The 22,958-nt window shown below is 38.6% G+C and overlaps 1 protein-coding gene across 2 annotated transcripts in view; it reads right to left on the minus strand.

Annotated features, from left to right (window-relative positions):
• Positions 1 to 22,958, minus strand: part of UTRN (utrophin) — a 4,744,936-nt gene that overhangs the window by 3,549,588 nt on the left and 1,172,390 nt on the right. For both annotated transcript variants that reach the window (XM_044069601.1, XM_044069592.1), the window contains exons 10-11: positions 17,478 to 17,681; positions 14,596 to 14,777 (exon numbers count right to left, since the gene is read on the minus strand). In XM_044069601.1, coding sequence (XP_043925536.1) covers positions 14,596 to 14,777; positions 17,478 to 17,681 — 386 coding nt within the window. The remainder of the gene's footprint in view (positions 1 to 14,595; positions 14,778 to 17,477; positions 17,682 to 22,958) is intronic.

Below are 22,958 nucleotides of genomic sequence, written 5' to 3' on the forward strand. Positions count from 1 at the left end.
CTACCAGCCGTGGCACCACTATCATCATCATCATGACTTTTAAAAGCCTATCTGACCAGGTCAGTCAGCCTAAAGAAATGGGCATCTCTTTTAAGAGCTGGGGTGATCTGTAACAGATAACTCCTCTTGGTTGTCCATGGAAGTGGAGAGGTTCAAGTACTATGTCAGCACAGTAGATACAGGACTTAGTGACTTTAAAAATGAACTGGAGAAGTTGACATATGCATAGGCTGATATTCAGACTGAGAATCTAACTTAACATCTATATGGCATAATTTTACTGTACAGACTTTAATGATGCCAACTACTGCATGAAATTGGGAAGACTTGATGACTTGAAACAAAGTGTGGACCCGTTTGAAGAGTTCAGTGTCACGTGACTTGACCAAGGCTAGAAAAGATCCTGTAATGACCTTAACTGGTTTGCATAATAAGGAAGTATGCCTTCTTGAACTGCAAAAGACCCAGATGAAAGTAAAAGGTAGAAATTTTGGTGCTTTCCTGACCTGTAATATTTTTCAAAACATGGAAATCAGCCCTGGTGCTCAGTTATGAGGAGTAGAAAGCAGAGCTGCTTTTCAACTGCATTACAGTGAATACGGTCAAGATATTTTGTTACATCAGAGTCGGCAGCTTCTATTGCAAATTAATTTTGTATGTTTAACTCCTTCACTCCAAAAGACCTCAGGAGATTTGTACTCTAACTTCTAATGACTGCATCCTGAATTTTGACAAAATCAAGTTGCATCCTTATGTTTCAAACAATTCAAATAGCAAACTGTTTTTGGCACAAACAAATCTTTGCATTGGTAATAGAGTTCATATGCAGAGTAAATATTAATTTTGCAAACAACTTAAAATATCAGAAACCACTCAAGCCACACAAATACTGTCATCTGTATTTTGTCCATCTATGAGCTTTCATGAGAGACTATGCAGTTCTGTGTTACTTGGTTGTTGAGATTTAGAAAAATATGAAAATTGTGACAGTATAAATAAATATCATATGAACAATTACTGTTTATTTAGCAGCAATAGACAAGAGGTCAGATGTGAGTGCAGTTGTGTTAACCATCATGCAAGCTTTAAGAAAAAAGCTTTCAACAGCTTAACACGGTTTGGAATTATTAATGCAAACATGAAAAGGCTATGTTAGACATCCAGAAGCATCACAGGGATGCAAATATAGAAACACCTGGATGTGTCACTAGGCTGTAATGAATTCATTACTGTCAAACCAGTCTGTTATTCAACGTCATTAAACACATGCAATTACTCCTTTCTACTTTCTGCATCTTTCCACACCTGGATTTCTAAACAGGCAGCAGAGTAACCTTTTCAAAACCTTCCAAGTATTGGTAATTTCCTTAATGCTGTAAGATTATGCAGTTACATCCCAGCAAACTGTCACCCTAGGAATTTTGTCACTGTTAAACTATGTTAAGCAGTATGCAATGGACTACAAGGATCTTCCCTATAACCTACAGTTTTGGATGCTGCAGTGGTTGCAAATGATTAAACTGCTTATGAATATCTTTAAGAATGAAGGCAGCAATAATTGTTTACATTTCAGTAGTACCCACCAATATAATTTAAAAAGAAACATGATGAGAGGTCAGCTGATTATACAGACAAAATTAAGAACTAGGGGTTGATAAGTCTATCTTACCACTTTCCACTGACCATCACATCTCCTCCCCAGATACCCAACAGGCACACTCATTCCCCTTCACCTGCCAGGAGCAAGTGTCAGCTGTCCAAGGAGCATGTTACTGTGGATGGATGGGAATGTAAAACCCTGTCTTTCATAACTGTTCCAGGCTTTTACTCTATGACTGGGACTAATGACAGACTGTCCCTTACCCACAGTGACGTGATTACTCTAAGTACCACTCCTCCTCCCAAGGGGCATGCAATGAAAAACCTGAGGTTCAGCCCCACCTCCACTGTGCCCCACTGCCTCTTCTGTGGTCCTTATCTCTCTCTAGCCTGGCATACTCTCTGCTGTGCCCTTCAGTATACACCAGCAGCACTGCAGCTACATGTTCCGTATTACATGTCCCATATACCTTCTCTGAGAAATAAACTATCATGGCCCCCTAATTAGTTCTTCCAGTGCCCACTGGTCAAACCCAGGGACACAGTCAAGGTTTCTTCCCTGCATGTCACCCCTCTGAAAAATATGAAGTCAAATTTAATTAACTTATGAAAATGTTTCTGAACAGGGGTTACCTACAGCTGGGAGATGAATTAATTCGAGAAGCCAATAAAAAAATGGATAGTTCATATAAACCTAGTAGTATTACTAAGATGTTGGAGCTCATTATGGCCTGCTGAAGGGAATTAAACAGTGACCACAGGGATGGTTATAGGTAGTCAAAGTCTACCTAAATGTTCTATGCTGTTGTGCTGTTCTGTTTCAACATACACCCCTTTTCTTCCTGACTTTTATAATACAGCATAAGATTCACCTTTCATTTGTTTAAGTTGTGAACAATGTCTGAGTGAATGTGCTCCACTCCTTAAGCACTTCTCTACAAATTAAAATTCCCTGGTCCAAGAAACAGCTTTACTGCATAACAAGTGACCTGTACAGATTTAGTCTCCTGCTGCAGTTTTCAAATTCTGAGTATCCCCTATTCTCTCTTGCCAGCATCACAAGCCAAGTACAAGCATTTCACTGCACAGCACAGATCAGTTGTGATTACAATTTATGTAGAAATACAAGCTTTGACAGCACATGACAAAATAGTCGTGTTTGTGACTGTAAAATAATGGTCTGTGACTGCTAGAGTTGCCAGACATCGGCATTTGCATTTCTGTATGTTATAGTCTTGATGCAGCAAATGGTAGCGTAACTTTGCAATTCAGAGTTTTAACTCTTGGGAGTGCAAACAAAACTCTAGTGTAACAGAATAGGCATGTTCCCCCTCCCATAACATACTTGATTATTAGGCCTGCAATAGGATAATCTTCACTCGCTTAGCTCAGTAATATAGAGACTACATTAAAAACATGTCTTACACTGCAAGAAAAGAAGATTTAAACTCTTTAATTTTTGCTTAAAACAGAGAAAACTACTTGAAGGATAAATAAACTGCAGACGACCATGACTTCATTACAGAAGGGCTAAATAATGTACAGTACTAGAAACCAATAAAAAAAAAAAAATAGATGTCAGACATCACCACAACATGCAACATAGCAAGAGAAAATTATAAAAACAAAACAAAGACTTGCAGAAAGAACAGCAGGTAACAGTGGTAAACTATGCACCAATGGTTAGCAAACTGCAGTTTTTGAGCAGAATGCCAAAAATCAAATTACACTTTAGCAAGATGTTCAAGCTCCAGTTGACAAACGACAGGCAGTTGTAAAGGATGTGCTTGATAACTGGAAATTAACAAGTAATTTAACTCCTTCAGTCCAGTTGCGCGCTCGAGTTTGTTCTCAAAACTCCCAGTTGGTATGGCCTGAACCTTTTAAAAAATGAAGTTAATGCCTTACTATTCAAATAAATGTTCATATCTCTAGAACCACGAGTATTATTAGAAAATTGCAAAAAGCAAACTATTCAGCCCATTGCAAACTGGATTTTATAATACACAGTAAATATAAATTATATCATGCTGTATAAACAGCTTATGATATCTCAGCAGCCACACACACACAGAGCCACCATAATTTTTTTTCATAAGGCTGTGAGCTTTCACAAGAGGCTATGCAGTTCTGTCACTTGAGTGTTAAGATATTTAGATAAATATGAAAATTATTACAATACAAATAACTAGTATAGACATAATATTCAATATTTCTTTATCTGCATTAGGCAGAAGTCAAATATCAACAATGATGGGTTTGCAGTGTGTAAGCTTTAAAATAAAAACTTTTAATACCTTGTGTGTTGTATTGGTTTTGGAATTATGAATGCAAACATGAACAAACAATTGATGCCTAGAGGCATCAATAGGATGTAACTTCAGAAACACACAGAGGCATCACTCACAGCTGTAACGACTTAAACATACTGATTATATTTGTCATTAGTGACAGTAAATACATTTTCCCAAGTTTCCATGAAATCTAGTCAGGAAAGAAAAATAAATTAAGGGTACAATGTCAGTGATCAAGATAGTCCCCACTGGTTGTCGCGCGTGGGATGTTTGACTGCCACTTCAACACTGGTGCACAGCAGCCATCTACTCCTTAAGTATACATTCACTGTAAACAGAAAAAACAAATCAGTCAGACTTAGTACAGAACAGGATCACATCTGAACACTTTTCTTTGTTCTTTTTGTCCAGGTGACCATCGACTATCAAGTTTTCCCCAATAAGACTATTTGTTCCCTGCACGATGAACATACCCAAGTAGAGTACAGGGCAACAGCCACCCAGAGGGGCATCATTCAAGCATCCATAAAGTTTGCTTCTGTCCCTGCCATCATCTGAACAATGAAGGCATTCATTTAATGGTCTAACTCCACCATTGGGGAGTGGGATGTACGATCCACATCATAACAGAGGTCATTACACCTTCTCCCTTGCAAAAGGTATGTGCCCATGTATTTTTTCCATAAAGGCTATTGTCATACAGTAGCTTAGCAGTCCAGACACCCTTCCCCAGACCATGTCCACATCTTGCCACCACCAAGGCTTTTTGATGTCTGGCTCTACACCCCTAGGATGAGCATTGCCCATTCTACCTTGCCAGCTCTAAATCGAATTCCAGCTGCCATGTCTGCAGTCAGGGCTTTACTCCTCTAAGCCACTGGAGCTAAGTAATGCTCATGAATAACAGAACACCCAGTAAACACACACCCTCACTTTGGGTTCTTTGTTGCCTCAAAGACATCCAATGGAGTAAAATATTCTTGAATAAGTAGCCAAGGAATTTAAATGTGACAATTAACATTATTTACTTTCCATGCAAGAGTATCTTTGTCAAGAAAGACAGCCTAAAGTTAACCAACCTGACAACGCTTTCTTGCCAAACTTAATTTTGAGCAATCTTGTTAAAGTATGAAACTACATTTTGTTGGAATTTAATGTCTTCAAACGGCACACCTGTGGGCTGGCTGGGAAAAAAACAAACTTTGACAAGTGACGACAAAAATTTCAAGTAAATCTGAAGTCTACCCTATTTAGCAAATGCACCAAATGACCAGAGCTGAAATGACAAAACATTACCATCAGCTAAGTGATGAAAAACTAGATGTCATGTAGAGTGTGGTTTTCCCTTACAAAGATATACGACTGCTGACATCTTAACAGGGTACTCCCTAATAACAGCAGAGATGAGACAGTTTTACCAAGCACAAATGCTAGATAAACACAATACGCTAAACAATATCTTCCTTAAACACTAGAGCATGCACACACACCTTAATGCACATCAACCTCTTTTTTTTTTTTACACCTTTTCTGTACCATGCCAAAGGGGTGCAATATATGTCAGGGTGGGAGGACATGATCAACAGATCACATTGCTTTGCCAAGGATGGTCTAGACCTGTCTCCTCTAGGCTTGTCAATATTAGTTAAAACACTGTCCTCCACCATCCAGCATTTTTTAGGCAATGCCAATCTGACAAACCTGCTGACATAGCAAAACCAACCAAAGACCATCTAAAGGTGTTCCTGCTCAGTGCCAAGAGTCTTAACACGAAGCTTTATATCCTCCAAGCTCTCCTCCCCCTGGAGAATGCAGACATCCCTGCATTTGCCTTGAAATACTTTAAATCCACAAACAGCACCCTGGAAGTGCAGGGCTGCAATGCCTTCCACACATTTAGGCCAGCTACTGCACAGGCAGGAACCACAAAACATGCTCTCTCAAACAAGATGACACACTTGAGTCTCTCCATGTCCAAACTACTACAGTCAAAGTCACATACCATATCCTTGCAAGCTTTAGACCCCCTACTCTATGACCTAGGAAACCCATAACTCATACTTAGACATAAAGGAGACTTACCATTCAACCCAATACCATATTCATAGGCAACTGACTACCCCCCACCATTAACTAGGAATCATACACAACTCCAAATATTCAGGCCCAGAGATTCCTTGACTTTGAAAACATGAACAACCTGGATCAGAGATAGTCCACACACCCACTAGGTGTGCAAACATACTTTACCTGGGTCCTCAAAAAATGGGAGAAAGCTGCACCCCCCGTAACGAATAAAGCTGTCTCCTTCAAAATAAAACCCAAGCCCTCTGCTAACCCAACAGCAGTCAGAAACTGCTCTAAGGTAAGCTTTCTATTAAGTGATAACCTGGCAAAATTTCAAGTCATCCACCCCAAATCTGAAGAACACACTACTATGTAATGGAATTGAATTGAAATTCTTATAATAACCATGTTAACATATCATTGAGGCAGCTTGGTTTACTAGGAATAAGCTCAGAACACACTCACTTCCAAGATACCAAGGCACCAAGATGGTTTTTAAGTTAACACAACATAAATCAACAATCTCCCAATGTGAAAAAACCACCTCAAAAAATTTGTTAAAATTTGTTTTTGTAATACTGGTCAAAAACTGTGCATTGCCTGGAAATGAAAAATAAGAAAAAAGAAATGCAGAAAGAAAAAGAAGCTGGAACAAGAAATAGAGAAAAAGAAGAGAAAATAAAGGAAAAGAAACAAAAAGCAGCTTAAAGCTTAAATTCAGCTTTGGTGCAGACTTGAAGTAGAGGAAAATAAAAAATAAGTCAAATAAGCTCAATAAAAATAAAAATAAACAACCACTTAAAATAAAATAAGTAAATGAGGTGAAAAATCACCTCTGGAAATAAAGGGATGAAAAAAGAATGAAGGAGAGATAGAGAACTGGTTTAGATGAGGAGACTGAGATGAAAAAAAAAAAAAATTCAGAAATAAAACCTGACACTGGTAAACTGAGGAAACTGCTTTAAAAAGAGAGAACAAGTGTTCCAAAATTAAATTGATAAGGAAATTAGATGAGTAAACATCATGTATGCTCAAACCCTCATATCAGAAAGCAGCCCAGACCTTAAATACAGAAGTAACCCCCATCAGTAGAAAGAAAAGATAAGTATCAAAAGTAAACTAAAGGAAAACCAAACAAAAGAGGAAAAAGTAGTAAAAGTGAGAGTCAAAGCTGATACAAAAGCAAGTGAAATAGTGAATACTGAAATGGGTGTTCAAGGTAATTTTTATGAGGTGAGAATTTCAGAATATCATCAAGCAGAGAAGAATTCAAGCTTTTTTTAGAATAGTCAAATAAGAAATAAAGGGGTATTTTATCCAGGAAAACAGAGTCATCAAAAGTGTTTAATCAAACAATCGTAACAGAAAAAAGAAGGTGATTCTGGAAAGTTGTTCCAAGCTTGGCCTATTGAGGCCTCAAAAAAAAGAAGAGATTCTCAAAAATTGAAAGGCTTGACTAAGAGAAAAGGAAAACTAATGGTTGAGAGAAAAAAGTACAAGGAGGGAAGAATGAATCAAAGAATTAGCTGAATTGGGAAGAAAATAAAGAAAAAAATGAGGGAAACTGGAAAATGACTTTGAATAAATATGGGATTACAAAGCTATTACAGTTGTACAGTACAATACTTGGAAATTGTTGATGGAATACTGTATTAGTGAATAAACTAAACTTGGTGGAGGCTGTTTATGTGAGAAAACACAGAGGAAAGAATAAGAATGTAATTTTTAAAAGAGGAAGAGGAAGGAAGAACAAAAACTGAGGGTATAAAAAATGTTAACAGTAGTTTTTTCATGCCGGAAGGAGAAATGTAGCACTCCTAAAAAAAAAAAAATTTCACTTACAGTATTCAGGACACCGATAATCTATTTTTTAAAATAAAATCTGGAAATGCTCATAAAATTTAAATGTATGAAAAAGAAAAAAAAAAAAAAATTGAAAAGCATAACTTTATAAGGAGAGCAAGAAACATTAATGAATAAGGATATGAAGGCCATTGGCTTGATTTATAATTTTTTCTGATTCTCATGTTTCTATGGAGACAATCTGATAAGCTGCAATATAAACAGAACACTATTTCAATGGTTAGGAGAAGATGTTTTATAAAAGTGCAAGTGTGCAACTGTTTCTCATTTCACAATTTCTATGGAACAACAATTGTTTAAGGGCATAGAAAAAGTAGAAATATTTTGTTTGGAGAGATGTTTTCAAGCTTAGGGGAAATGAGAACAGAGGCTAGTAGAGTAGAGAAAAAAGAGAATTCAACTCCTTCGATTTTTGGGGAAAGTGAAGACATATATATATATGCAAAATTAAATTAATTTAGGGAGATTAAGGTTAGAATAAAATGTACCAAAAGTATTTTGTGCGTACATACCTAATTAATTTGTTAAATAGGGTTAAGAAGTATTTGAAGATGTCTTGGATTTGTGCATTTTTTAGAGTTTCACAGGTTCAAATAGTATATAGGTATGTTTTGTTTTTTCAATTTCACAAAAATAAAGAAAATTATAACACATAACATGTGTTAGAACATTTACAATACAACATTAAAATAAAAGATGAAAGCGTATCAAGTATTATATGCACCAAGTACAAAAAGAGACATTTCCACATAAAAAAAACAAAAATATAATTGAATGCTATGAAATGACATTTGTAAAGTTTATTATATTATCTTTAAATAATGAGAAGAGTGAATTACATAAAAATGAGAATTTTAGCTTGGGTTATGAAGTAGAATGTAGTACATTTGGTAAGGAGAACACATTTGGAAGAAGGAAAGCATGAATATTAAAAAATGAGGAAAGTAATAATATTATTATGGAAGAATATTGGAAATGATAAGAGAGGATAAAAGATTATAATGGTGGACTTGTGATAATGAGGAGGATTACACTGGCATGTATTTAATGTCCCACCTAAAATTGCTATAATGGAGCTTAACAAACAATTCTGGGAGAAATAATCAGCTTTCAGCAGGGAATATTACTTACAGGTGGGGAATGAATGTGATTTGCAACAGTGAGGCTGTACCTGGGGGACAGAGAAGGGACAATATAACCAAGAGGGTACATTTTTTAAGAAGATTATGAACATATTTGGCATGGAAGAGGTGAATTCTGTAGGAGGAGTTAGGACACAATTATTCCCCAAGGTACAAAAAAATGGGCTAGGCTACAAAGAAGTTATATTTCACAGGAATATGCGTCTTTAATTGAAAGTTTTGATACGTATCCAATAACTACTTCAGATCATGTGCCAATAACTAAAATAAAAATGCAGGGTAATGAAAAAAAATGAGACATTGGTGCTTCCCACCTATCTGTTAAAAAAAGAGGAATTTACGGAATGGTTAGTGGAAATCATTCGGGAGTTATTAAAAATAGAAGTTTCTTCTGAAAACATACCTAGGGAGTGGGGATAAAATTAAAGTGGAGTTTAAAAACGGGGTGGAAATAAAAAAAAAAAAAAATATGGTTAAGAAGTAACAAGAACTTAGAGTGACAAACAAAGGTTAAAGTATTGCAGAAGAGGGGGTATTTCACATTACAAGAGGTGCTATTGCAGAGTGCTAAACAGAAAATAAAGGACTAACTCGATAATATATGTGACTTTAGAAAGACTGCTGTTAAGCAACTGTTTTTGACAACTCCAGAGCACAAAAACTTTTAGCAAAACCGCTCAGGCAACAAAGTAGAAAGGTTTTGCCAAGCTTAGGGTTCCCTATAACAAGGAAAATTAACAGAGATCCTGTACAGGTATTAGAAATTTATTTATTTTATTTATTTATTTAAATTTGTTGACCGGGAGTGTCCGAAAGGACGTGAGTCCATTTTCAGCGGAGGCCCGGGGAGAAAAGCTCCACAGTAAAATAAACAGACAGTAGTTACATTGGGTTACATAGCGATTAACAATTTAACATAGAAATATTTCGGAAATTTTATGAAAATCTGTATAAAGCAGACAAATGTGGAAATCAAGAAAAAATATGAATGGAAATGTTTATGGAAGAATTAAACATGCCAAGTTTAGAGGTAGATGAGGCTCAATTACTATCACTTAGGAGAGGAGGAGATAAGAATGATAATGCTCAACAAATCTATAGGAAAGGCTCCAAAAATAGATAGTTTGGAAGCTAAGAGGGAAGAAAGTGAAAGATCTGGAAGGTTTTGTTTAACAGTATTTTAAAAGGAAGACTAGCAACAACACCCTGGAAGAAAGTTGTGGCGGCTGTAATACCTAAAGATTACAAAGACCCATCAGATCCAGCTTCATATAGGCCTATTTCAATTTTAAACCATGATTCTGAAGTGTTTATGTCTATAATGGCTAAAAGAATGGCAAAGGTGATGTAAACATTGACAGATATGGAACAATGTGGTTTTTGTGGAGGTAAACGGTGACAACATTAACAGAACGGTGATGATCCAGAGGGTAGCAGAATGAAAGAAAATACCACTGTTACTGGGGATCTTGATGGAGAGAAAACGTTCAACAGAGTAAGCTGGGATTTTGTGAGCAGGGCAATAGAAACATTTGAATTATCTGATAAAATTGTAGGGTTGATTAGGAGGGTATAAGAAGGATTGGAAGCAAAAATTAAAGTGTAGAGGGTGGTTCCTCTCTGATGACTTTGGTTTGAGCTAAAGAATCGGGCAGGGGTTTCCTCCTCCCCCTTTATTTGCATTCTATTTAAAACCATTGGAAAAGAAAACAGACCCAGAAATTCAAGGATATAACTGGTATGGTAGTCAACAAAAGTGGATTTGCAGACATTTTATACGTGATAAAACCAGAAAGGGACATTTTAGTGCTGTGGAATATTCTGAGACAGTTTCAAGTCTTTTCAGGATGCATAATTAATGAAAATAAAACAAAGGGAATCGCTATAAACTATGTACCCACACAGTGATTGGTTCAGGCAACACCCATACTTATGGAGGTATGATAAAAATAAGTTTTTAGAAGTATGGATTAAAAAAGATTCTGTTATGGCAGCTAAGGATAAGTGGGAAGAAACTAAACAAAAGAATACAAAAACTGAGAAAATGGAAGCTCTGTTTTAGGGGTAGTAAGATACAAGCAGTAAAAATGTTTTTAGTAACTTTAGTTTTGTACACACATCAGGCATATTTTTATCAACCAGAGAAGTTGTGGAAAGCAATTAATAGAAACTTGAAGGATTTTATCTGGAGATGGAAGAGAGCATAGGATAAGCTGATCCTTCCAACAGAATACGGTGATGTGGGATTACCGGATTTGAAGCAGTACTTCAAAGCTACACAATTAAGGCTCCTATACATAGCACAAGCAGAAAACTATAATTCAAAGTGGAAAAGAATAATGAAACAGGTGAAGCTCAAGAAAGAAAGACTGAGACTGTTGGATGCAGACCTTTAAGCACAATAATCATACAGAATATTATATCCATAAAGTAGCAGAAAGTACTCTAAGAACTAAGCCAACACGGGGAATGGAGAAAGGAGATTCTGCCGAAAAGGATGACTGCAATTAGGGATACAAACAGAGGAGGTGTCTGGAATTTATTGGAGAAAACTGGGAAAGGAACCAAGGTATCGGGAGCAAATGACTAGAGAGGTAAAGGTAATAGAATGGGAAGAAGCCAATAATTTATTTGGACTGCAGGTTAGAGACTGCCTTCCCTATCAAAGATTGATTTCAGTGCACAGACAGAGAAAAAATAGTTTTTAGCAGAATCTAGAACAGAAGCTGCCATTAAAAAGGAATGAATACAGCATATAAAGTATTGCATGATAACTGCAAGTATCAGAGGAGTTTAGAAAGGATTGGGTAAAGAGACTGGATAAGCAATTCACAATCTAGAAAATTTAAGATTTTTGCTTGGAAATGTTTACATAGATATTTTATATCCCAAAGTAGACTCCAGAGGATTTTTCCTCAGGTAGATGGCAAATGCTGGAGGTGTGATGGGGAAGAAAGAGGCACTTGGGAACATGTTTTCTGAGAGTCCGGTGGGTTGGTAGACTTCAAGGATTTACTGTTGGAGATGCTGGGTGGGTGGATTGGTGTGACAAGGGAGATGATTTTTCTGAGCTATGACAACCTTGACATGGTAAGGCCTTGCTGTATCTAATTATGGTGGCTGCCAAAAAAGCAATTACTAGAAAATGGAAGTCAAAATCTAAACCAACTATAACAGAAGTAGCCAATATAACAGAGATAAAACACCTGGAAATGAGATCTTTAGAAAATGGTAGGAGCAAACTACTCAGGAACAAATGGGAATTGTGGGAACAATGCATACAAAAGGGGAATGAGGATTAAAAGAAGGCAGGACTTAAATGAGCTATGTAATGTCTGACTGAAAATGATGGGGTAGATAAGTGATGTATAATGTTTGCAGCTGGGAGTGTCAGTATGTTTTGCGATGTAAAATGCTTGCAACTAGGATTGTGTCCGTGTGGTTAGTCTTTATACATATAAATGTATGATGGCTTATGTTGTAAGTGGCGGTTTAATAAAAATGTTTCATGTTTAAAAAAAGGGGCAGGTATTGAATAGTTTATGTAATGTTGCTTAGGTTAAATGATATATTGCAGTATATGTGAAGCACTGTGTTTGTTAATTTTAACTTAATACAGTTTGATTACTTTTACATAAATTTAAAACTGCCTAGGTTGTAAGTAATAATTCAATACAGGTGTGTTTAAAAATAAAACAAAAAAAAAAAAACTTTACCAGTAAATGGGAAATAAGGAATTCTCCCCTGGTTTGGCTCCTATGTCTCTAATGAACAGATGCAGCCTGTACATGTTTCACCACTTATGCTCTGACTTGCACACAGCCCTAAAATATGCCCCTAAAATCCAGGTCACGAAAAAAACTTGGATACATTTAGGAAAAATTACTAAGCTTGTAAAAGTCCTTGCGGTAGTTAACATTGTACATAGCTAAAAACTTGTGAATTATTTTTAAAGGAAATCAATTTCCTACCTATGTGCTCTCTAGCCCTCTAATTTTGCTCCCGTATGTCTACATTCACACAACTGGCAGACTTTCGGTCTGCTGTTCTACAGAAAATGGGAGATATAAAAATGCAAGACTGTGCAAGCAAGCAGTCAAACAAAAATCCAAAAGTCAACTTTAAAGTTAACTAACCAAAAACAGTCTTATGATAGACAAAGAATGAAAGCACAATCAAAATGTTATTTCTCATGTCCACGCAGAATGATGTCCAGTAGCATGTGGATTACAGTAACCCTACAATGGAAATAATCTATGTATGCATAGATTTGCTTCTTACCAAACTAGTAGCTTTGGTTCACAAATGGACATGGGTCAATTAGGGACAGCTGGACAGAAAAAAGTCTACAGAAACCTTCAATGGAGCTTCTTGTTCATGGTAGTGAACACTTAACCGTATTATATGGGCAAGCGGATAGCACTGCAACAGCAAACAGACCTCACAGCCAGACGACACACATGCTGAAATAACATACTAAATTCAATGCAAGCAAGAAAGCTACAAAATGTCAAGATTTGTGAAAAAAAAAAACATCAACATGGTACCCACTCAAACATGTAATGAAAAAATCTTGGCAGATAGATGAGGAGCCCAATGGCAGTATGGTATCCATGTTGAAGTGATGGAAGATTAACTCAATATGAAAGGATAACTCTAACCTATAAAAAGAGCTGGAAATGCACATTAAATGTTCTGCAGTTCACATTCATGCAGACACACACACTGCAAGACATTTATATTTGTTCTCCCACCTAACCTTGCACTGTCTCTCGCTGTTCCCATCAGTTTCCATGCTTACCCAGCTACAGACACCCAAAGACTACCTTCTACATTACAAAGGCAATACTTCTGTTTTGAATAAGTGAGAAAGAAAATAGAAAAAAAAAAATACATGAATACTATCCAATGCTGAAGCAAGGCACTGCATATACCTGACTAAAAGGGTGACCTACATGTACCTGACATCAGCTAGTGGTATACATGAACCAATAACGAATTACTGACATCAGCTAGGTGTGTCAGGATTTGCAGGACAAAGCAGTTTACTTCCTCACTTACTGGGATGAAACAGATGTTTCTGGATTTTTCCACCACAGTGCGGAGAAATTACAATGGAGAAGGGGTGAAAGAGCCATCTACGTCACCAACATACATGCATGAGTTATTTTAAGTGTACATCTAATCTTGTACAAAGTACCAAGTAAGTACATGGTGAAAATCTAGCCTCTATGCTTATCAAACACTGGTGGTAAGCAGCTGTCCAAAGTCAAAGGACAGGCACACATGGAAATTACTACTAAATTAATGGGGGAAACAACCAAACCTGCCCTATGAGCAAGCCCAACAGAAGAATATGAGAAAATCAGTGATGCTTTACACCAACGTTTAAACAGGTTTATCAATGTATTTCTTTCATCTGAGGTGGGGGAAAAAAGCCTGAGATTAAAAACTTTCCTTCATTCTGCTTTTGTGAAGAAAAAAAGGACATCAGCATGTCACTGTTCTGCTTGTTCTTACTGGAAAATTCCTAAGAAACAATGCCATACAAACTAACTCAAATAGGCTACAGTAAAAAGAAAGTAAAGAATTATGGGTCACTCTTACTCCATTACTACCCTACAGCTTACCTAGCTTGCCTGTTCATACTGTTGACTCGAAGGGTTTCCCATCGGTTATTCAGCAGTCCCATCTGCTCACGGATTTCATTCTCTTCTTCCTCAGTCAGAGTGCCTTGCGCTATCAACTGGTTGCCAGCTTGCAGCACATTACCCACACTACTCTGGTGTGCAGTGAGTTCCATCATAAAGCTCTGTAAAAGAGTAGAATCATCAACAGAAAATCACATGCAAATAAGCTGGAATATGCTTACATGTTTCACCACAGCAGGACTGTGCGCCATACCAATATTCCACAAAAGCCAAGGGAAATCACATTTGTGAAATGCTGGAAGCCCAAATGCTTCAAAACATCTTTTCTATTCACTTCTGTGCTAAATTCTTTGAAGTTACAATTCAATATTGCACAAAAATACACAGTAGACACACATTAAGGTGCCCCAGCAATTCATGAAGTACAGCTGTCAACTCCATTTAACAGTGTGAAGTTCCAGCTGCCTCGCCTGAAGGGCACATTTCTACCATTTTACAACATTCCTAACACTAGGCCAAATATATGTAGATATACTACATTGCACCACTTACTAGAAATGCTTGTCATACCGGACTGATAACTGGGAAGAAATTTAGCATATGATGCAAACCTACAGCACATGGCCTAGTCGAGATGCTACAGATGTGTGAACACAAGACAGAAAAGGCTGATAACTTGTTATCTACTTAGCCTGTCCAACACAGCAACAAGCCTCTATGAAGCTGCCCCTCCATTTGTGCTTGTTATCCTGCTCTTACTCTACCCCATCCATCTATGAACCCCTCCCTCTCTGGTGGTTTACACAGTATTAGTTCCTCTGGCAGTAAATTACAGGGCTAGTTTACTAGGACGCATAATTTTCCTCAAGGGTGTAGGCTACATCATCTTCTTCCTTCTAGCTTCAACAACTCTATTCTCCCAGGTGGATCTTCCACAGATTCCATTCCTATCACTTGCTCTGCAAATGAAATATATTCTTACCACCAAATTATTATAATGGGATCCTCCTAAATAGGTCTATGATGGAAATTATACTTCCAATTCGGTTACTTATCTCTATAGACTGGAGGCAAATGTGACCAACATCAGTGCATACACCAACACTGCGCCTGCACTAGGCGGGTATGTATAGCATCTCAATTCACCATCCCTAATCAATAAGTGGACTCAATTCCTGCAAGTCAAGAAAAACAAACATGAGAGCCAGTTCCATGGTGTAGAGGGACAAAGTTCTGACTGTGGAACAGGTTAATGGAGTTTGAATAGTGGCTTAAACACCTGTACAAAGGATGGCACTTCCAGCCTGCCCACCTGGGGAAGGGAGGAATTTCTGGCTCACCACAAGAGTGGTATCAAGTGAGAGTAGTAGGTGTCAACTTGTGGACTTTGTGCCTTCTGTGACAACTTTGTCAATGTGCATTTGCACAGGTACGCACACTTTCTTCCAGGAGATAGCGATAGCAGACGGAGGAGTTGCCAATTGCGACAGGGATGCCCCCACAAGATCAGCAAGCTGGTCCACTCCCTATCACCTGACTCTTACCATGGAGCAGAAGGCTGATTTGGATTTCAGAGATGAACAAATGCCATGTAAGACTCTCCTCTCACCTAGCCCAGGAATGTCTGGTCCTGGTCCTCGAATAAATGGGCCAAATGAACGCCAGTAGTGGGATCACCTGGAGGGGCAAAAATAAATAAAACAAACTTGTGATCTACATTGTTAAGAGATACGTTTATGAAAACCTGCTGGTGTGGGTCTTGGCACACACTACATTAGCCATAAGGGCACTTAGAAGGTTTAACTTTAGTCATAAAATACGGAAACTTTCCATAGTTAAAGTAAAAAAAACAAAAGCTTAACTGCGTGAGCAAAAAAGAATTAATGGGCTAAAAGATTTGGCCCATTCTCCGACAGCAAAGCATGTCATGGTGCACCCAGGAGTACAGTGTCTGATGTAGCTTTACAGCAAATAATGCAAAAGTGAAATGGAAAACAGGATAAACCCACCACAAACCTACCAGGTTAGATTATGTTAAGGTCATCAAACTCTTAACATACAAAATACTACTATGGAGGTATGTATTATGTTAGGATTGTGGTTTGTTGTGTGTCGCAGCTGGAAAATGGCATCATCATTTGCTAATCTGCACATCTCCATTTTAAATGTGATGATACTCTCCAGATGGCCTATCTCAAAAGCATTCTGTGAACAGAGTAGGCAGAAGCAGTGTGTGCACAGCCAAGGCAGGAAATTAATGTTTTTGTCAAAGAACAGGAACAAATACCAGTCCAGTTATAATAAAGGGATGAAGTCCCAAGGAAAATGTAGAACAAACTTGAGCTTCACTACCAACATAAAGCACAAAAGGAAAGGAGTGGGAATGTAAGAGAAACCATTAGGATTATGCCTGTTGAATTCTTTCATGGCTATGAAAATGCCAAGCTGGAGCACACTTGATGCCATAAGCCCTCAGTGAAGACAATTATATTTTTGGCAAAAAACTACTCCATACAATTGAATATTTAGTTGATCAAGTATTGTGTTTCCACAAAACCTTAATACAGACATCTTTGTTCTGTGTGATCCTGCTGTTGTATATACATCAACCTTGAGTCTGTTAACTTGGGTAAGTAGCACCTGTTTATGACTACACAAAGTGCACCCAAACCATTCAGTTAACTTCAGAGACTTTTGAAGACTACTACAAAATGCAGTTTTATTACAACGTCACAAAGTAAAACATAAAAAAGGGACACCGCAATAGTTCTAAGTTTTCCTGTTCCTACCACAATAGAAAGCATCATTTTAACTTCTAGTAGACTACTTTAATTGATAAACCACAATTACATAAAATTTACCTCATGAGTCGAAAACTGATCCTTGACCTCCTCAACATTGTCCGATATAGCAGGTTGATCATGGAGAGCATCTTCTGCTGAAAGGAGCCAGACAAGGACTTCCTCAAGTGCCACCTGGTAGCTGTCCAAGTCCACTTCAATTTCGGTCACAGTGCTGGGTGTTTCTGCTCTTGAACTTTCAGCATCATCATCCGTTGACACATACTGCAAGAGAAGTGCACAAACATTCAGCATAAAAAATGTTATTCCCTCTCCACCACCACCACGCACATACACCTGCTATTCATCAGGCTCATCATTGTGACTGTGCCCGTTTGTTCCCTAATCAGGCAAGAATAGATCGCAGAGCAGACATCACCCAAGGCAGCCATTAAGAGAATTTTTTTTTGTTTTGTTATGTAAATACTATCCCCTCTATATATTCCAGTAGATGCTGAAAAGATTTCTGTCCAATGGGCTACTGCAAGGGCATATGACTCATTTCAGTCACTGATGTCGCATGTCAGATGACCATGCTCTCCTTACAGTCAAGCTCCTTTGAGTGATGTCCAGTCTTCACAGGGAATCCTAGCATGGAGTATGCACCCTGGGCATGCACATGCCACCCTTCCCTCTGAGGGAGGGGTAATTAGGCACTGCCACATCACTGCTCAACCTCCAGTCAGTAACTCCTCCATCACCTGAGCCACTACAATGGACTAGGTCATCTGGATCAAATCAGAAAATAAGCATTTTATTGACAACAGAGATCTTTGGGATACTTCATGAAGATCAAAGTGACACAACCAACCTATATGGTCGGGCCACCACAGTGACCCAAGGGATACTTCAGCAATACCCTAGAAAAAGTATGCGATGAAAGTAATATAGTAGACAATGTACACAAGTAGTAACATATTGCATTAGATACAGTCTAAAATGGAGACTTATAACCACTAGTTTGTCAAACAAATACTATTCACAAAATTCAGGAAAATCAATGTACTGATAACTGATGCCACAGAAGCCATTTTTAAAACAATACAGTACAGCTTTCTCAAAGGTTTTCGGACCACAGACGGTATCAATATACTCAAGTGTGAGAGTGTCTCCTCTTTCTTAAGATGGTCAAGTTAAACTACACATTTTACACGAATGGTATGATACAGAATTCTAAGAAAAATAAAATCTTTTTGTTGTTCTTGTTCTATGTTTCACAGATGTACTATAGCAAAGTCCTCTTTTGGACACATCACATTCCAAGCCATTGTAGTTCCTACATGAACAGCATACTGCGACCACCAGCCGCAAAGCACTGTGATCACACCTTAAATCCCTGAGATGAAATATACGTTCAGTATTACAGTGCCACCTTAGAAAAGAGTAAGGCCAGCAACCAGCAGAGTATGAATCATCATAAGGATGGCACAAACTGCATCATCTGTCCCCCAGTAATTCATAACTGCTTTTGACCCAGGAATTCTACAACATATTGGTACATGTCCCATCACTGTTGAGAAACTAATTTTTTTTATGTCGCATAATATGCTCAGAATGTAAGCATTATTGAACCCTGACATCATTATTATTTGTCACTTTACTAACACTTAGTAGCAGAAGACTACTTTTTAAACAGTGATGGTGCTTAAACAGGTGGCATGATTGTTTTGGAGTCAAACGCACAAAGGTCTTGTACAACATCAAGTGCTGAGGACACTATCCCCAAGTGCTGAGGACACTATCCCCAAGTGCTGAGGACACTATCCCCAAGTGCGGAGGACACTATCCCCAAGTGCGGAGGACACTACCCCCAAGTGCGGAGGACACTATCCCCAAGTGCGGAGGACACTATCCCCAAGTGCGGAGGATACTATCCCCAAGTGCAAGAAAATAATAAAGTAACATTTTAAAACATTAAATCTGTGCCTATTCTGCATTTCTTCCACAAATGTTGGGTGAAAAGGCCTGCCAAAGAGAGGAGGGTAACAGTTTCAGTTAAATACTACATTGGCAATTTATAATGCACATTACACTTTCTCTACTCTGCAATGCAACAACCATGACATGATCTCCAGAACTGCTCCTTCTACAGACTTGATCCATGAACTATCTGAACTAAAATCATCACTCAGACCCCATACAAGAATAACATCTTCTGTACAGCACATGTATATATGATCAAGAGAAAACAAGCACAAAGTCTGCAAATCGAGATTTACTTCAAGATATAAGAAATAAACCTGCAGCGTGCCAATATGACTTTATAAAGTTGTAATGGAAGAGTGCTAACTAGCAGCAGGGCACTGCTGCCTCACCGCTCTTGATTTTCTGGTTTTGTTCTTGACTGTGTGCCTTGTGTGTGCAGTTAACACATCTTCCCTGTGCTCATGTCACTTTTCAGCATTTGCTCCCAATTTCCTCCCACATTCTCAAGACACACTGTTATTTGAATTCCTAATGTTGAAACTGCCCACAGGCACATGAGCAGTGTGTGCACGACCTGTACCATATTCAGGACAGGTTCTTTGCCTTGTCAATGCCTGCTAGAAACCCATGGCCTTTCATACCCAGAATGAGAAAGTGGGTATTGAAAAAAAGAATTAATTAATAAAGGAACTAGGCCAAATCATTCACATAATAAAAATAAAGCATGCTTTTCATGTGCAAGGCCCAGAGTTCAGTCCCAAGCACCTCAGTTTGTCTAACAGTTAGTGCAGAGGATTACGGTAAAGAGCTGTTAATCAGCTGCTTCCTAAGGTGCGGAGTTTGATTTCATAAGCCTTCATTCATCCACTGTGTGACTTTGGTCAAGTCACTTAACCAGACAGATCTTTAGGAAATTGGTCTACACACAAGTGGTCACCTGGACTACATCACTAGTAACTACCTATGAACCTAAAAAGGAAAATCATATCTATAAAAATAACTGTTAAATCTCCTTGAAAAGAAGTATGTTTGCAAATTTACAACAGCCAACCAAAAATTAAGACCCCCCCTCCCCCACTAACAAAATGACAAGGTAACAAGTGGGAAATAAATTAATACAGTCGGAACACCACGTTTCAAGAAACTAGCAAAGAAACTGGAAAAATAAATTAGTCTGTCACATGAGTTGAGCTTCGAGACCGATGGTATTTACCAATTACTTCTCTCCCCCTTAAACATAAGTACAGAAAGGTCTCAGAAAGACATGTTATTTAACATTTCTGTATGGTCAACAGTCAAGCAAGTGTACACTTAGGCAAAAAGCTAAGACATGTCCTATACCTTCTGGAGCAATCTACTTTTGCCCCAAGACCTGCAGGACATTATAGTGCAAAACTATGGTATACAACACACACACACACACACATTATATATATATATATATATATATATATATATATATATATATATATATATATAAACATTTGTCAACATTAGCTTTTCTTTATGACAGCCTTCTTCATTAGATAGTGACTGGATTTCTACTTCTGAGAACCCACATTAAAATTTCTTGCTTTCTCAAGCTTCCACACACATACTGCACCATACACCCTGCCTCTAGGAAGGCGCTCCTAGCTGTATGCTCCACAGTTGTGACGGCCATTTGAATAGAGCAAACGGGCCTTTATGAGACCCCAGTCTGGTGGACATGTGGGGTAAGCTACACTCGCCTTAGAATACCCCCCCCCCAACACTTTTCAGAGCTCACGTGTAGTTGATCTCCAAGGGCTCAGCACACTGAATTTCCCTCTACTTACTGTGAAACTCAAATACTACAGTGGGAGCTCACTAAGCTCAATCTCCATGGGGGTGAACACCAAGTGCTCCCACTAAATATAACCCATGTGAGAAGCCTCAGCAGCCTCCCCTCCCCATGATGGGCAAGCTGGCAATGGCTACTCACGCCTGTAATCACCTGCCACCTTCTATCTAAACTCACATTGCTGCAATGTAGTCAGGGTTTACTCCTCATTGCCAGAGAGTTAGTACTCCCCTCCCCCAAGCTTTGCCTTGATGTCATATAAGAATGCCTGCCTGACCGCATGAGGAGTGACCTCACAAGGAGTTTTATTTTCTCTAAGGTCCAAAGGTGTAATGATACTACTTCCATCTCCAAATGGTTGATGTACAGTTCCCTTCTAAGGATGGGTGAACCACAGTCCAGGAACTGTATGAAAGTTATAATAAGCTCTGCACCATTACAACACATTCATTGTTAGGACTCAAGATTGGCTCAACTGAAGGAAGAGAAGGACTCACCAAGAGGTTGCTCAGAACGGTGCATGGCTTTAGAGCTTCATGACATGGTCTGACACTTCACAGCCACTGCATCACACACACACACACACACACACACACACACACACAGACAGACAGACAGAGACACAGACAGACAGAGACACAGACAGACAGAGACACAGACAGACAGAGACACAGACAGACAGAGACACAGACAGACAGAGACAGAGACACACAGACAGAGACAGAGACACACAGACAGAGACAGAGACACACAGACAGACAGAGACACACAGACAGACAGAGACACACAGACAGACAGAGACACACAGACAGACACAGACACACACAGACAGACAGAGACAGACAGACAGAGACACAGACAGACACACAGACAGACACACACACAGACACACACACACACACACACACACACACACACACACAGACACACACACACAGACACACACACACAGACACACACACACAGACACACACACACAGACACACACACAGACACACACACAGACACACACACAGACACACACACAGACACCATCATGAACAATGTGGTGGCCATAAAACTCAGAAGGGAGCCAGGATACTGTTCTGTATCATCATCCCCCTACAAAACTACTTTTTAAAGTTGGGAGTAACCAGCAATGAAGTACTGAGCTCTTCACCTATTAAACTACTTCTTGGAGTGGGAACACAGAGGCGGACTTCCTGTTGATGGTTACGCCCTCAAAAGACTGCAACCAAGAGGTGCCCACTAAAGGGACGCCATCAGGGAGTCCCTGGCTGAGGACAGCAGGAGCCAAACATCTAGATAAGTGAATGCATGGAGCCTGTTTTTGGTGGCCAAAACCTTGCTGAGCAATGTAAATACTGAATAATGCTATAACACTTGGTACATTATCTACACTCAGAGAAAAATGGAAAAGTCTCCTGTATGGTTCCTAAGAACAGATGTGCCAAAATGCAACCATGTCCAGCATCATCATCCAGGCACCCTTTATAAGCATGAAGACCATACTTGTCTGAAGCCACTGAATGTCAGAATAGAACAAAATCCAACAATCACCATCACAGCCAGGAATATGTGGGGAAGAAAAATTCCTGTACCGAACTCCAATGTGGCAGGGAGAGGTGTAAGCTTTATGGACTCTCTTGATATCAGAGTCCGAGTATGTCTCAAGAACTTCAGTGACCGGTTGCTTTATGGAGCTGAACCTATCAAAGATCCCTTTCGCAGCCTCTCCAGGCTGGAGAAAACAG

The sequence above is a fragment of the Protopterus annectens genome, chromosome 1.part0 (assembly GCF_019279795.1).
Source record: "Protopterus annectens isolate FY-2018-M chromosome 1.part0, PAN1.0, whole genome shotgun sequence".
NCBI lineage: Eukaryota > Metazoa > Chordata > Ceratodontiformes > Protopteridae > Protopterus > Protopterus annectens.